The sequence below is a fragment of the Triplophysa rosa genome, unplaced genomic scaffold, assembly GCF_024868665.1.
Source record: "Triplophysa rosa unplaced genomic scaffold, Trosa_1v2 scaffold221_ERROPOS35191, whole genome shotgun sequence".
NCBI lineage: Eukaryota > Metazoa > Chordata > Actinopteri > Cypriniformes > Nemacheilidae > Triplophysa > Triplophysa rosa.
The window spans coordinates 1-13,976 of NW_026634235.1; the positions used below are offsets into that span (position 1 = coordinate 1).

A 13,976-nucleotide genomic window follows, 5' to 3' on the forward strand; every position below is an offset into this window, starting at 1 on the left:
TGCTACAGGACAGACAGCAGTTTCAGCAGGTACGGAGCTCCTGTGATCAACACACATCCAGATGGCAGCTGGTCCTACTCTAAATCCACGCAACAGTATGACGTGTGTTTTAGCTCAGACACGATGAAGAGTGACGTAGTAGTTTTTCCCTCGCCATTCCCGCCAGCAGATGCAGAACTGATCAGCATTAATAGTGGAGATACTTTCACACGCACCCAAACTCTTCCTACCTCAGACAAGGTAAGCCCTTGATAATTTGCGTCGGCTTTTATTAATTATAAAAATATAGACTTAATCTGTTTGCAAATTTGTATTTATCTCATAACTGATTTTTTCTGGGTGTTAGGTTTAACTGTTTTTCCTGCATTTGCTGTTACTTCTCAGCGTATAACATTGAATTTCAGAACCACCCATTGGACAGCGACAAGAGTGGTCATTGTTTAAAGTTGCACTTGTTTTGGGTAATTTTATTATCACAGTTTGTTTCAATGATTTAATCAATTACTTATTGATCTGACTGAATAGACGGTGTGGTCTTTCCAGATTTGCTGAAAATGTGTTTAATAGATTGTGATTAATATTCATTGCTGACACTTGTCAGATATGAGTGATTGCTAGAAAGTTTTTCTCTGATATTAAGAAAATATTTACGCTATTGTATTTACTTTATTTGCTAAACTACGGTTCTTTGTTGCTGAAATGCATACAGGGCGTTTTATGTCCTTTATTTGGATGAATTATAGCGCTGGCAGAACACTGGTATTTAGTAGCCACGTGGAGGCGCTGTTAACCGTGATTTTTAGCAGGACCGTTATAGCCAGTTTATTTGAATAACTCCTCCTTCCGAAGCATCATACCCTAACCATGTTGAACAGCGTTGTTTTCGGATACGACACATCGAATATTTGATTCACTGGTTAATTTATTTCGGAAGATTGTTTGTTTGTTTACATTGAATGTTTTAAGTCTTGGTTCTGAGCAATGATGAATAAATATGTTGGAGCCACATGGACTACGATTTTGCTGTTTTATTGTTCATGGACCGTATCTTCCGGTCAGATTGTCTATTCTGTCTCAGAGGAAGTCAATACAGGAACCGTTGTCGGAAATATCGCAAAAGATCTTGGCATCAATATGCATGAACTGGAACCTCGTCTTTTTCAGATTGTGTACGGAACCAACAAAAGGTATTTTGGGGTGAATTTAAAGACTGGGACTCTGTTTGTGAATAACCGTATCGATCGAGAATCTCTGTGCTCTAGTGATCAGAAATGCACAATGCTTGTAGAAGCAATGGCTCATAATCCGTTAAATCTGTATAGAATAGAAATCAATATAATTGACATCAATGATAACGCTCCATCTTTTCCGATGAACAGTCATGTACTAAACATAACAGAAGTCTCCTCTCTTGGAGAGAAATTTTCTCTTCCTTTAGCTGAAGATCCGGATTCGGGCAATAACGCAGTTAAAAGCTATAAGCTTAGTCACAACGAACACTTTTCTCTAGATGTGCAGAACGTAGAGCAAAGTGTTACTGTTGAACTGGTACTGATAAAGCCTTTAGACAGAGAGAAGCAGTCTGTCATTCGTTTAATATTGACTGCTGTTGATGGAGGGAAACCGCCGATGTCTGGAACATTAGAGGTAATAGTAAATGTGTTGGATGTTAACGATAATTCTCCTGTGTTCAGCAAATCTCTTTATAAAGTGAAGGTAAATGAAAACATTGTTTTAGGAACACAAATCATCTCCCTCACCGCCACTGATTTAGACGAGGGAATAAATGGCGATATTACATATTCCATTGTTAAGCAAGGGAATGCCAAAGTGTCAGATCTGTTTTCAATAAATTCCGAAAGCGGACTAATAAAAATCAGAGGTAAAATTGATTATGAAGAAAATGCTGCTATTGAATTAAGGGTGGAAGCCAAAGATAAAGGCCAACCATCAAAAAGTTCGCAGTGTAAGGTGTTAATTGAAGTAATTGATGTGAATGACAATCCGCCCGAGCTCATGGTGACTTTGTTGGCAAGTACTATTAAAGAAGATTCAAAGGTCGGAACAGCTGTGGCTTTAATTACAATCTCTGATAAAGACGGAGGTAAAAACGGAATAGTGCACTGCAATATTTTAGGTCAGGTACCGTTTAAGATCGAGTCATCGTATAAAAACTATTACTCTTTAGTTGTCAACGGACCACTGGACAGAGAGGAAATTGCGAATTATAATATCACAATAAGAGCTACAGATGAGGGGACACCATCACTTTCGAGTACAAGTGTTATAACAGTTCACATATCTGATGTGAATGACAACGCGCCACGCTTTCCAGAACCTGTGATGAACGTGTATTTAAAAGAAAACAGCCCAGCAGGCGCTGTTATAGCAAGAGTGACCGCTGAGGATTCAGATATCAACGAAAATGCTCATATTACGTACAGTTTAATTAGCAGAGACAAAACTGTCATTCCATTTATTTCAATGACAGACGTAAACCCTGCGGGTGGAGAGTTGTACAGTAAACAATCCTTTAACTTCGAAGAACTCAAATCATTTCAATTTGAGGTTCATGCAGTTGATTCTGGAAATCCACCACTAAGCAGCAACTTGACAGTAAATGTTTTTATAACGGATGAAAACGACAACAGTCCAGTTATACTGCCGCCGTATTCAGAACCCGGATCAGTAAATACTGAGAACATTCCCTATTCCGCTGAAGCGGGTTACTTTGTAGCTAAGATCAGAGCTGTTGATGCTGATTCTGGATATAACGCACTTCTGTCGTATCACTTGACTGAACCCAAAGGAACGAATCTATTTCGAATCGGGACCAGCACTGGAGAAATAAGGACCAGGAGAAGAATGAGTGACAATGACTTAAAATCACACCCACTTATCATTACAGTGTCTGATAATGGAGAGCCATCACTATCAGCAACTATGTCTATGGATGTTGTGGTTATGGAGAGTATGGATGACATAAAGACATCGTTTAGACAAGTTCCAGTTAAGGAGGAGAGTTTTTCAGATCTGAATCTGTATCTGCTCATCGCTATTGTCTCAGTGTCAGTCATCTTTTTACTGAGCCTCATTGGTTTGATAGCAGCTAAATGGTACAGGACAGACAGCAGTTTCAGCAGGTACGGAGCTCCTGTGATCAACACACATCCAGATGGCAGCTGGTCCTACTCTAAATCCACGCAACAATATGACGTGTGTTTTAGCTCAGATACAATAAAGAGTGATGTAGTAGTATTTCCTATACCATCACAATCTATGGATGGCGAGCTGATAAGCATAAGCGATAGAGATAATTTCACGCTGACTCAAACGCTACCTAATATGAAGGTAAGACATTTGCTTGTAAATATACTTTTATTTATTTGCTTTTTCGTTAGTGTATATTTTCACAGTGTACTTTACTCAACAGGTCTATACAATAATACAACTTGGTTTATTTTTTCTTTGCAATAACGATTTCATGGCAAGTTCGTCGTCATTGAGCGATCTTACTCATGTTTATTTTTATTGTTTTGCTTGTTACTTGAATTATTGTTTTCAAATATGTTTGCGCACTTTCCCAAAATTTAGGTCATTGTATTTTCTTAATTAATTTTAGGCTTTGCATAGTTATCAAAATAATTAATGTTGCATATATTAGCATTTTAAAAACATGAGTCAAATGATATTTTGGAATTTTTAACTATTTATTTTTTATGCTTTGACACGCTCCGTAGTATAGGTAACTTTAGTTTTGTTTTGTGCGCTTGTGCGTTTTCTGTGCATTCAGAACCTTGGACAGCAACACTTTAATACCCATCATTAATTACTTGTGCCCGTCCATGTTTGGTTATGAATAAATACAATTATTAGATTTAAAAGTATAGCTTGCGTTTTGTCTAAGATCTTGAAGGTTTTCTCAGTTTAGAATATTACTGTTATTGTATCCGTCCAGCACATGGTGTCACTGTAGACCGCGAGATGAGGGTCTTTCCATTATCTGCAGCCTCTCTTAAAACCAAAACCTTGGTTGTACTGTATTCGTCGTTGAGAAATGGTGAATATTTATATTTCGTGCCCTGTTTCTGAACGTTAAGGAGTAAAGACTGGATCGCATTTCTTTATTACCACCCTCAAACACGTTGTCAGTGACCATGGGATTTGCGGGATGTTTCCAATGCGGATTTGTATTTTTATTTTCTGCTCTGGATGCGGCGTTTGCTCAAATCATCTATTCCGTACAAGAGGAGGTAAATAAGGGAACAATTGTTGGCAATTTAGCGAAAGACCTGAATATAAATGTTCATGACTTTGAATATCGCATGTTCGAAATTGTACCTGGATCTAATAAGAAGTATTTTGACTTGAATCTGAAAACCGGTGTGCTGTTTGTTAGAGAAAAAATTGATCGCGAGGAGTTATGTCTGTCGAATCCAAAATGTTCTTTGAATATAGAGGCCATCGCTAAAAATCCTCATAATCTTTACAGAGTGGAAATTAAGATTTTGGACATAAACGATAATGCGCCACATTTTCCTGTTAAATCATTTAGCGTAAATATTACTGAAAATGCTAGCCCAGGAGAGAGATTTCTCCTCCCAGTGGCCGAGGACTCTGATTATGGGGGTAATTCGCTAAAAGAGTACAAACTGAGCCAGAATGAACATTTTACTATAGAAACGCAGAATGGAGAACAGAGTGTGTTTGCAGAGCTGGTGCTGAACAAGGCTTTAGACCGAGAGAAGCAAGCAACTGTTAAGTTAGTGCTTACCGGTGTGGATGGAGGAAAACCACCTAAATCAGGGACCGTAAACATCATTATAAACGTCATGGACATTAACGATAACAACCCAGTGTTCAGTCAAGCTCTTTATAAAATCAAACTAAAGGAAAATGTTGCTTCTGGCACTAAAGTTATATCTGTCTTCGCCTCCGATTTGGATGAAGGTATAAACGGTGAAATTGTGTACTCATTTGTTGGCCATGGAAAGAAACAAGACTTGTTTACCATTTTACCCACAACTGGAGAAATTATTGTAAATGGAAATGTAGATTACGAGGAGAATCCAGCTATTGAGTTGCGAGTTCAGGCTAGAGACAAAGGTAATTCTCCGAAGAGTACACACAGTAAGATTTTGATAGAAGTTTTGGATGAAAATGACAATGCTCCAGAGATAATTATGATTTCACTGTTAAATAGTGTGAAAGAGGACACAAAGTCAGGAACTGCAGTTGCTTTAGTCACAGTTGCAGATAAAGATGGAGGAAAAAATTGTATCGTACACTGCGCCCTGAAAGGCTCGTATCCTTTCAAACTGGAACCTTCATATAAAAACCATTATTCATTAGTGGTAGATGGACCTCTGGACAGAGAGAGTGTGTCTCAATATAACATCACAATTACAGCTACAGATGAAGGAACGCCGGCACTTTCCAACAGCAGCATTATTATTGTTCATATCTCAGATATTAACGACAACGCCCCTTATTTCGCCACACCTGTTATAAATGCTTATATAAGTGAAAACGGCCAAGCTGGAGGTCTGGTGACAAAAGTTACAGCTGATGACTCAGACACTGGTGAGAACGCAGAACTTTCATATTCATTGTTAGAGAGTTCTATCTCCATTATTCCTATCACATCATTGATAAATATAAACTCTTTAACTGGGGAAATATTCAGTCTACAGTCATTTAATCACGAAGAAATTAAAAGATTTCAGTTTCAAGTTATAGCAACAGACTCTGGTGTTCCTCCCCTGAGCAGTAATGTGACGGTCAACGTTTTTATCCTCGATGACAATGACAACAGTCCAGTCATTTTACCACCATATTCTGAACCTGGATCAGTAAATACTGAAAATATCCCCTACTCTGCTGAAGCGGGTTACTTCGTATCCAAAATTAGAGCTGTTGATGCTGATTCTGGATATAACGCACTTCTGTCTTATCAACTAACCGAACCCAAAGGAACGAATCTATTCCGAATCGGGACCAGCACTGGAGAAATAAGGACCAGGAGAAGAATGAGTGACAATGACTTAAAAACTCACCCACTTATCATTACAGTGTCTGATAATGGAGAGCCATCACTATCAGCAACTATGTCTATGGATGTTGTGGTTATGGAGAGTATAGATGACATAAAGACATCGTTCAAACAAGTTCCTGTTAAGGAGGAGAGTTTTTCAGATCTGAATCTGTATCTGCTCATCGCTATTGTCTCAGTGTCAGTCATCTTTTTACTGAGCCTCATTGGTTTGATAGCAGCTAAATGCTACAGGACAGACAGCAGTTTCAGCAGGTATGGAGCTCCAGTGATCAACACACATCCAGATGGCAGCTGGTCCTACTCTAAATCCACGCAACAATATGACGTGTGTTTTAGTTCAGACACATGAACTTGTGGTGCCACCCAAGGTTATTGTAGTTTACTAAAATTAAAACTTTGAAAACGTTTTTGTTTATTGAAATCATATGAAATATTGGCCTAAATATGATTGGAAAATTTTTGCCTCAGAAATCAACTAAAAAATAAGTATAAGGCACTAAAATTATATTATTAAACAAAACTTTAATTAAAATAATAATAATAATAATTGTATGTATGAAGCAACATAAAAAAAAAACATCAAAACAAAATGGCTAAAATGTTTACTAAAATTAACATAAAAACTAAAAAGCTAAAAACAAAGCTTATTTCAAATATTAACGAAACTACAATAAAACTAAAAACAAAACTATAATAACTAAGCCATTCAGCATTCTTGCAATGTGATGCTGTCAAAGCCACGGCTCAGGTGATTGGTCTAAAAAAAACATTGAGCCAGATCTGCATGCTTTTAGCATAGGGGGTACACCAGCCACCAGACTTCCTAGATGTCTGTGTGTGCTTAAAAAACACTGTGTTTGCACATTTTTCTGCCTGTGTAAAAACAACTGGGATGGACGGATCGTAAAAATAAAAAACAACAGACACCTTTATAATAACATATGATATTGAAATGAAATGGTACGTGGAATAGACATAGTGTGGGATGTTTTGATAAATAAAATTAGCAGGGAATAGCAAGATAAAAATCGAATAAGACGGGGCAGAGTACTACATCCAGGTCGTAGAAAGCAATTGAAACAATGATTGCAATTACATTTAACCAAGTTAATTGCGTGTGAGACTTTCAAGGCAGCGTGTTCGTTGTCCATGGTGCTGAACCATCCCCAAAATACTACCTCGTTTATATCAAAGTTAAATGTGAGTTCTAGATTATATTTAAGAGGCTGTTTACACGAAACCGTTTTCAGATGAAAACGCAAGAAAATGGATTGCGTTGCGTTTTGGCTGTCCGTTTACACGGAAACGGCGTTTTAGAGGACTGAAAACGGTTTGGTCAAAGTGCAACTTTTTGAAATCGCCGCCTTTTACGTTTCCATGTAAAGTGCAAGACGGAACTTTCTGAAAACGATGACGTCACGTGCATGCGTAATACGCTCTCAGTTGCGGGAATATAGCCAAAACAATATGGCGGCTTCCCGTACTGAGCTCTCGCTGCTCGACTATATGTTTCCCCAGAAAAATGTGGATTTGCTGCACCAATAAGACTAGCGGAGACACACTATTTACATTCGGCAGACTTTAAATACACTTATAAAACGGTCAGTTCTGGTCCTTGATTCTGATTGGCTGAGCGGAGTTCTAAGCCGTTATAAAATACCTCATTATAAAACGGTCAGTTCTGGTCCTTGATTCTGATTGGCTGAGCGGAGTTCTAAGCCGTTATAAAATACCTCAATATATAACGGCTGACCGCACCACATAGCCTAAATATCATTTTATTTACTTTATTTTATGAAACCTTGCTAAGCATATGGAATAACCGTTTTATAAAAGCAATAAGCCCCGCGAAGCAGTGGGTTACAGTGCATTTTATAACAGCTACGGGTTTTAGGCACTCCGCTTCGCGTCGTGCCACAACGCCCTTAGCTGTTATAAAATGCACTGTAACCCACTGCTTCTTGGGGCTTATTGCTTTAATATATACGTCGACCAACGGTATTAAAAAGCACTTTTGGCTTATAACTGTGCATGTGTATGTGCCAAGGCACATCCTGTTTCTTTACACAACAACATTGCCATCCACTGGCCTGGCGTGCATACTACGTATACGTAATACAAACTTATCCGTTTTCCTGGATCCATGTAAATGCAGACCGTTTTGATAACGCTGTCATGTGTACGTGAAACTTTTCAAAAACGCAAAGGAAAAACTTTTCCGTTTTACAGCGTGTAAACGTGGCCTAAGGCAGCCTATATTTCTTAAAATGCACCATGATATGTCTTCTTATTATAATTAAAATATACAAATAATATTTAACATGTTTTATTTGTAATTTATAATTATTTAAAGTTTTATTGCACTTTGTCTATACGTCTTGGTGAACTATTACTGTATCTTTTTTAATTTGTAGCTGCAAAGAAAGGAGATTCCCACGAAACGCAATGTCACAGAATTGCAACAAAATACAACGATTCGCTTTATATATATGTAATTGCAACGGAGTAAGACAAACACCTTGGGCACATATGAACGTCCCTAACGATACCAGAAAAATCAATTTTTATCTTTAAAAGGTCATTTTACAACTTTTTGCAACAAGGGAATCGTCTTACCTTGCCAGGAAGAGTTTGGGTGCTTGTAAAACTGTCGTCGCAATTAATGCTGATAAGGTCTGCGTCTGCGGCTGCAAATGGCGAGGGAACAACGACTATGTCACTCTTCATCNGTGTGTGTGTGTGTGTTGTGTGTGTGTGCGTGCGCATCCGTGTGTGTGTGTGTCTCTGTGTCTGTGTGTGTTGGTGCGTGTGCGTGTTGTGTGTGTGGAGTGTTTTGTGTGTGGGTGTGTCTGTCTTCTGTGTTTCAACCTTTTCTTGTTTTTGCAGGTACAACTTTGATTGTTTTGCTTGTAGTCAATGTGTCTCATGTGCAGCTGCTTTGTAACAATGAAAATTGTAAAAGCGCTATATAAATAAAGTTGAGTTGAGTTGAGTTGAAAAAAAATGCATTGTATTAACAGTGCTTGCATTTTAAGGTTGTGCAATTCAACATGGTTGCATATTTAAGCTGTGATTTTTTCAAATGTAAAAATTTCACACACAGTTTCACCGTTTAAAAATTCAATAATCAAAATTCACCTTTTAAATTTCGTTAAAAAAAACTTGTTTTAAAATACAACCTTTAATATTCGACCGACAAATTTCAGTTCATATTATTTCGATTTAAAAATTCGCTTCCACAAATTCAGTGTTTCAAATTCGGCTTGATAATTCAAATTTTACGTCCGGGAATCCCAGGAGAAGCAATAGAGCGCCGACTCCGCCAATGCACGATCTCTACCTGCGCCTGACCGCTTCACCGGCAGGTGGTGCAAGTCGCTTCTGACGAAGACTAAAAGCAAGAAATGTATACTTTTTATATGCTGGTCGAACAGTCCACTCATCCGCTCTTTTTAAATTATTTGTTCTCATAGATATCTTCTTATGCATCATCAACATTTTCAGAAATTTTATTATTTTATTATACTGACGCTTGCACTGCCAGCAGTCTGCACAGACAGACACTACAGGCCTATTATGCTCAGACTTTGACTGCCCTCCTGCACTGGCTTGAAGGAATTAAGTTATTTTTTCACTCAGCACATCATTTTTACATAAATCTTATGCATCATCAGCATTTACAGGACATTTATTTGTATTTATAGAAGTCAAATAACTGTGATCTCAACTAGCAGCTTATTGACATTATTATTTTTATTTTGATACGAGACAGAAAAACAAATCTTTTAGCCATGCGCAGGCCAGATAAAATAGACCACATAAAATAGACGGCTTTCTTCAGAACCCGACTAGACCTGAAACATTGTGCAAGAGACCTCACGGCATTATGGATCTAACAGCTGTAAGATGGCTTTCTAAGCGCAAAGATACAAACTTTCACAATAATGTGCCTCACACGAACATACGAGTATAACTACACGCCAAAGTGCTTGAGTTGCTGTCTGTTCATGAAGTGCCAAAATTTCACTCACTCACTCTATTAACCTAATTATGTCTTAAGTTTGGCGTAACAAATATATGTTGTTTACCTAACCATAAGATTGATTTAATTTGTGTCTTTTCGGGTCGATTTGGTAAAAGCACAATCATTTTAAATTAGGCTACCAGAGAACCGATGCCATATTGGACTCGACCCGTGCCCAAGGCATTTGTCAGAGTTTTAGACCTGAAACCACTGGAGCCCATGAGGACCTCTAACATACACTCCAACACAAGTCTTTCATGGCTTAGCAGTGGAAAAATATATTTAATTACTGGTCAGAAAACAATGAGTGCTCACTGGCAATATACATACAACTAGTTCTGTTGATGTTTGGCGCATTGTATTTTGCATTATACTTTTATATTAGGCTATATACTTTCATTTTAAGTTGAGCTTACCCGATACTAATATAACATAAAACGAAATTTTACGATTTAGTATAATAATTTATTATCTATATGCTTACATAATAAGTCAACATATTGTTAAATTTATGAATTTTAAATGACAGAAGTCTAGATATGCTGAAACCACGCTCATTCAAGGATTTGCTTTGACGGAGAAAGCACATAATGTAAGTATCTGAAATATATGTCAGTTAAATGAACTTATGCTGACTGAATGAGAAGCGAACATTTTGATGAATATCCACAACATTTCCATGGTGGCATGGTGGAACAAAAACGCTATAAGCTTGCAAGATCTGCCTGCACTCTAACCCTTTCGCCAGCACTGTGCATCGTCTCATTGGCCGGTGTACCGTGCTAAAATGCTAAATGTTGCTTAATCGAGCTATTCAGACCAAATGGCAAAAATTTGTATAGCCTACATCTTTTTAACAAAGTGTAGGCTATACAGAAATCAGAAGAGCCCTGAATATGAACACAAAGCACTAAATGGCAGATAAGAATGTTAGGATGTCCTGCCGTATTTCTTACGTAATACCAGAACTAACATTGAAGGAAAAACAGTGACGCGAGTTGTCTATGTTGTTGCAGTATTTCTGTTTGTTTTTTGTAATTTATTCGTTTATATAATAGGCTATATTGGCTATATTTATTTTGTTTGCGTTCTGACCTCAGAGATTTCAGATGAAGAGCTGTATGCCTTATTATTTTCATTGATATTTCTCTTTTAAGTGGTGTAGTTATTCGTTTGTTTAAGTTACATTTACAATTTGTTTTACAATTTTTAAGAAATGACTGTTATTTATATTGTGTAGATTATTTATTTTGCATTCTGATAAAAATAATAATTTATGGCTTGTTCCAACATCTGTTTGCACTAGGCACTATTTCAGTTTGTTGTTTATTTTTATTCGTCAATTCGTCTAAAAATTTAAATTTATTGCTCTTTCTCCTACTTAGTTTTATACCAAAATAAAATGTTTTATCTGATTTTTAATGTTACGTTTTTTGTGTTGGTGTTACTAACGTAATGCTTTAAAATCTTGTTGTTTTGTTTTCTGACAGTTTATAATCATACCATTGCATGTGTCATTAAAATAGCTTCATGCAAATCTATTTTATTTTAAAAACTCAATACACAGTATGGTTCAGTAATTCACTGTTACAAATTAAATTTTTCTCATCCCCGAAAATTAAACCATTATTTGATGACTTAAGATAGTGCTTATTAATAGCACGATTTTATGTTTGTATTTGGCGAGCTATTTATACATAGAAATTACCTTTTGCATGCGCTCACTTTTCGTGTACATTCGTACTTAACCCACACCATCTTAACCAAGGGGTAATAGTGCACATCATTTGCACGTAAAAGTAATGAATGCGTACTGTATAAATAGCACGCCATATACAAACATAAACTCGTACTATTGATAGGCAGTACTAGGAGATCAGGTAGGATATTTCAATTATTAAATAAATATTATTAATGTGTGATTGGTCCACTGATTCCAGGCCACCTGGAATTGTCCCCGTGCTCCATGTCCGTTCCAGGGCTGAGTGGTGAGCTAAATTGCCAGTACAAGCGTCAATAAATGTTTTCTTAATGATGCATGAGAAGAGATCTATGAGAACAAATCATTTCACTTAATTGAGCGGATCAGTGGACTGTGTGGCCAGCATATAAAAAGTATCTGCATTTCTAGCTTTGTCTTCGTCAGAACCGACTTGCACCACCTGCTGGTGAAGCCGTCAGGCAGCAGGTAGAGATCGTGCATCGGTGGATTCGCGCTCTATTGCTTCTCCTGGGATTCCCGGATGTGAAACTTTGAATTTCAAGCCGTATTTGAAACACTGAATTTGTGGAAGCGAATTTTTAAATCGAAATAATATGAACTGAAATTTGTCAGTCGAATATTAAAGGTTGTATTTTAAAACAAGTTTTTTTTAACGAAATTTAAAAGGTGAATTTTGATTATTTAATTTTTAAACGGTGAAACTGTGTGTGAAAGTTTTACATTTGAAAAAATCACAGCTTAAATATGCAACCATGTTGAATTGCAGAACCTTAAAATGCAAGCACTGTTAATACAATGCATTTTTTTTCAGTTAGTGCTATTCAGCACATCTTTTTGCTTCAAACACATTTGTCTCTATTTTACTTCCATACCCACCTGATAAAACGAAATTTCCTGTCAGAGGAACTTTGTTCCTGTCAGTAAAGAAGCACCTCAAAAAAGCTTTGTTACTTTTGTCAGACGGCGTTCTGTCAGCCTACGAGTAAATATTTCATTTAAAATGCGATTTATACGACTCTTTAATCCACTGTTGTGAAATAAGAACTTCGAAGAAACGAGCGGTCCTGTCAGGCGCAGTTCAGCTGTGCGCGTGCTGCTCTGAACTTAAGCCAAGGCGGGAACCTGCATAGCATAGCGTGTTAAATCTCTTGTAAATATGGCAGATTTACAATGTTCAGACTAAAAACGTTTTAAACAAGCATAATTATCGTGTGAATCGTCAATGTTCAGCATGGGCTAATATAAATGGTAATGAAATTACGTGCTTGCGACCTGGCAGTTACGTTACCAGCAGGTCATGTTGATATCAAATTATAACCAATATATTACGTAACTGGACCGTTCTTGGTTATCCTGCAACGTTAGGAGATGGTAAATGTGACGTTATGAATTGGTCATTTATTGGTAATGAAATTACGTGCCTGGGACGTGCCAGCTACGTTGCCAGCTGGTAAATCATGAAATTACCAAAAATGACCAATCAATTACGTAACTGGTAGGTCATGTGTTAGCTGGGAGGTAATCATGAAGCTATTGTGAAACACAGCAGACATCACATACATGTATTAAATGTGAGATTGTTACTACTTCGACAGACCATGGTATTCTTAATTTTCGGGTGCACTTCATATAAAAAAATTATTCTGGAGTGTTACGACCCCAAAAGTCTAGGGGTATAAGGGGGTAACATTATTATTAAAAAAAATGATGAGGTTACTCTGTCCTCTGTCCCAGCACAAACGACAACATGGGTTTCTGTTCATCCATTTATTGTTGAACAGACATAATTTAACAAAAGAGCATTGAACAAAAGATAAAGAAGCACATAGACTTTGGGAGAGGGTTAAGTTCGGGATAAAGCGTCAGCTATCACATTGTCTGATCCTTTTTTGTGACAGATTTCCAGGTTATGTTCTTGCACAATGAGAGACCACCGCATCAGGCGTTGATTAGAATTACACATGCGAGATAGAAAAACCAGAGGGTTGTGGTCTGTATAGACTACGACTGGGGAGCAACTACCTCCGACGTAGACTTCAAAGTGCTGAAGAGCCAAGAGGAGAGCTAAGGCCTCCTTTTCTATGGTGCTGTAATTCTGCTGGCACTTAGAGAGTTTTTTTGAAAAATAACATATCGGATGATCTACTCCGGATATGTCCTCTTGCAGCAACACC

General features: G+C 37.4%; 2 protein-coding genes across 2 annotated transcripts; both read left to right on the plus strand.

Moving 5' to 3' along the window:
• The first annotated feature begins 16 nt into the window (after window positions 1-16).
• Window positions 17-3,477, plus strand: LOC130550018 (protocadherin alpha-2-like). Its single transcript, XM_057327353.1, has 2 exons — window positions 17-240; window positions 347-3,477. Exon 2 carries the CDS (start codon window positions 982-984, stop codon window positions 3,475-3,477), a length of 2,496 nt encoding a protein of 831 aa, XP_057183336.1. The 5' UTR covers window positions 17-240; window positions 347-981.
• Window positions 3,478-3,728: 251 nt separating this feature from the next.
• Window positions 3,729-6,404, plus strand: LOC130550017 (protocadherin gamma-B1-like). The gene has a single exon (XM_057327352.1). It carries the CDS (start codon window positions 4,158-4,160, stop codon window positions 6,402-6,404), a length of 2,247 nt encoding a protein of 748 aa, XP_057183335.1. The 5' UTR covers window positions 3,729-4,157.
• The last annotated feature ends 7,572 nt before the right edge of the window (window positions 6,405-13,976 follow it).

What these genes read in the sequence shown, in the direction of transcription:
- LOC130550018 (XM_057327353.1), top strand. Translation starts at nt 982, where the DNA reads ATGATGAATAAATATGTTGGAGCCACATGGACTACGATTTTGCTGTTT.
- LOC130550017 (XM_057327352.1), top strand. Translation starts at nt 4,158, where the DNA reads ATGGGATTTGCGGGATGTTTCCAATGCGGATTTGTATTTTTATTTTCT.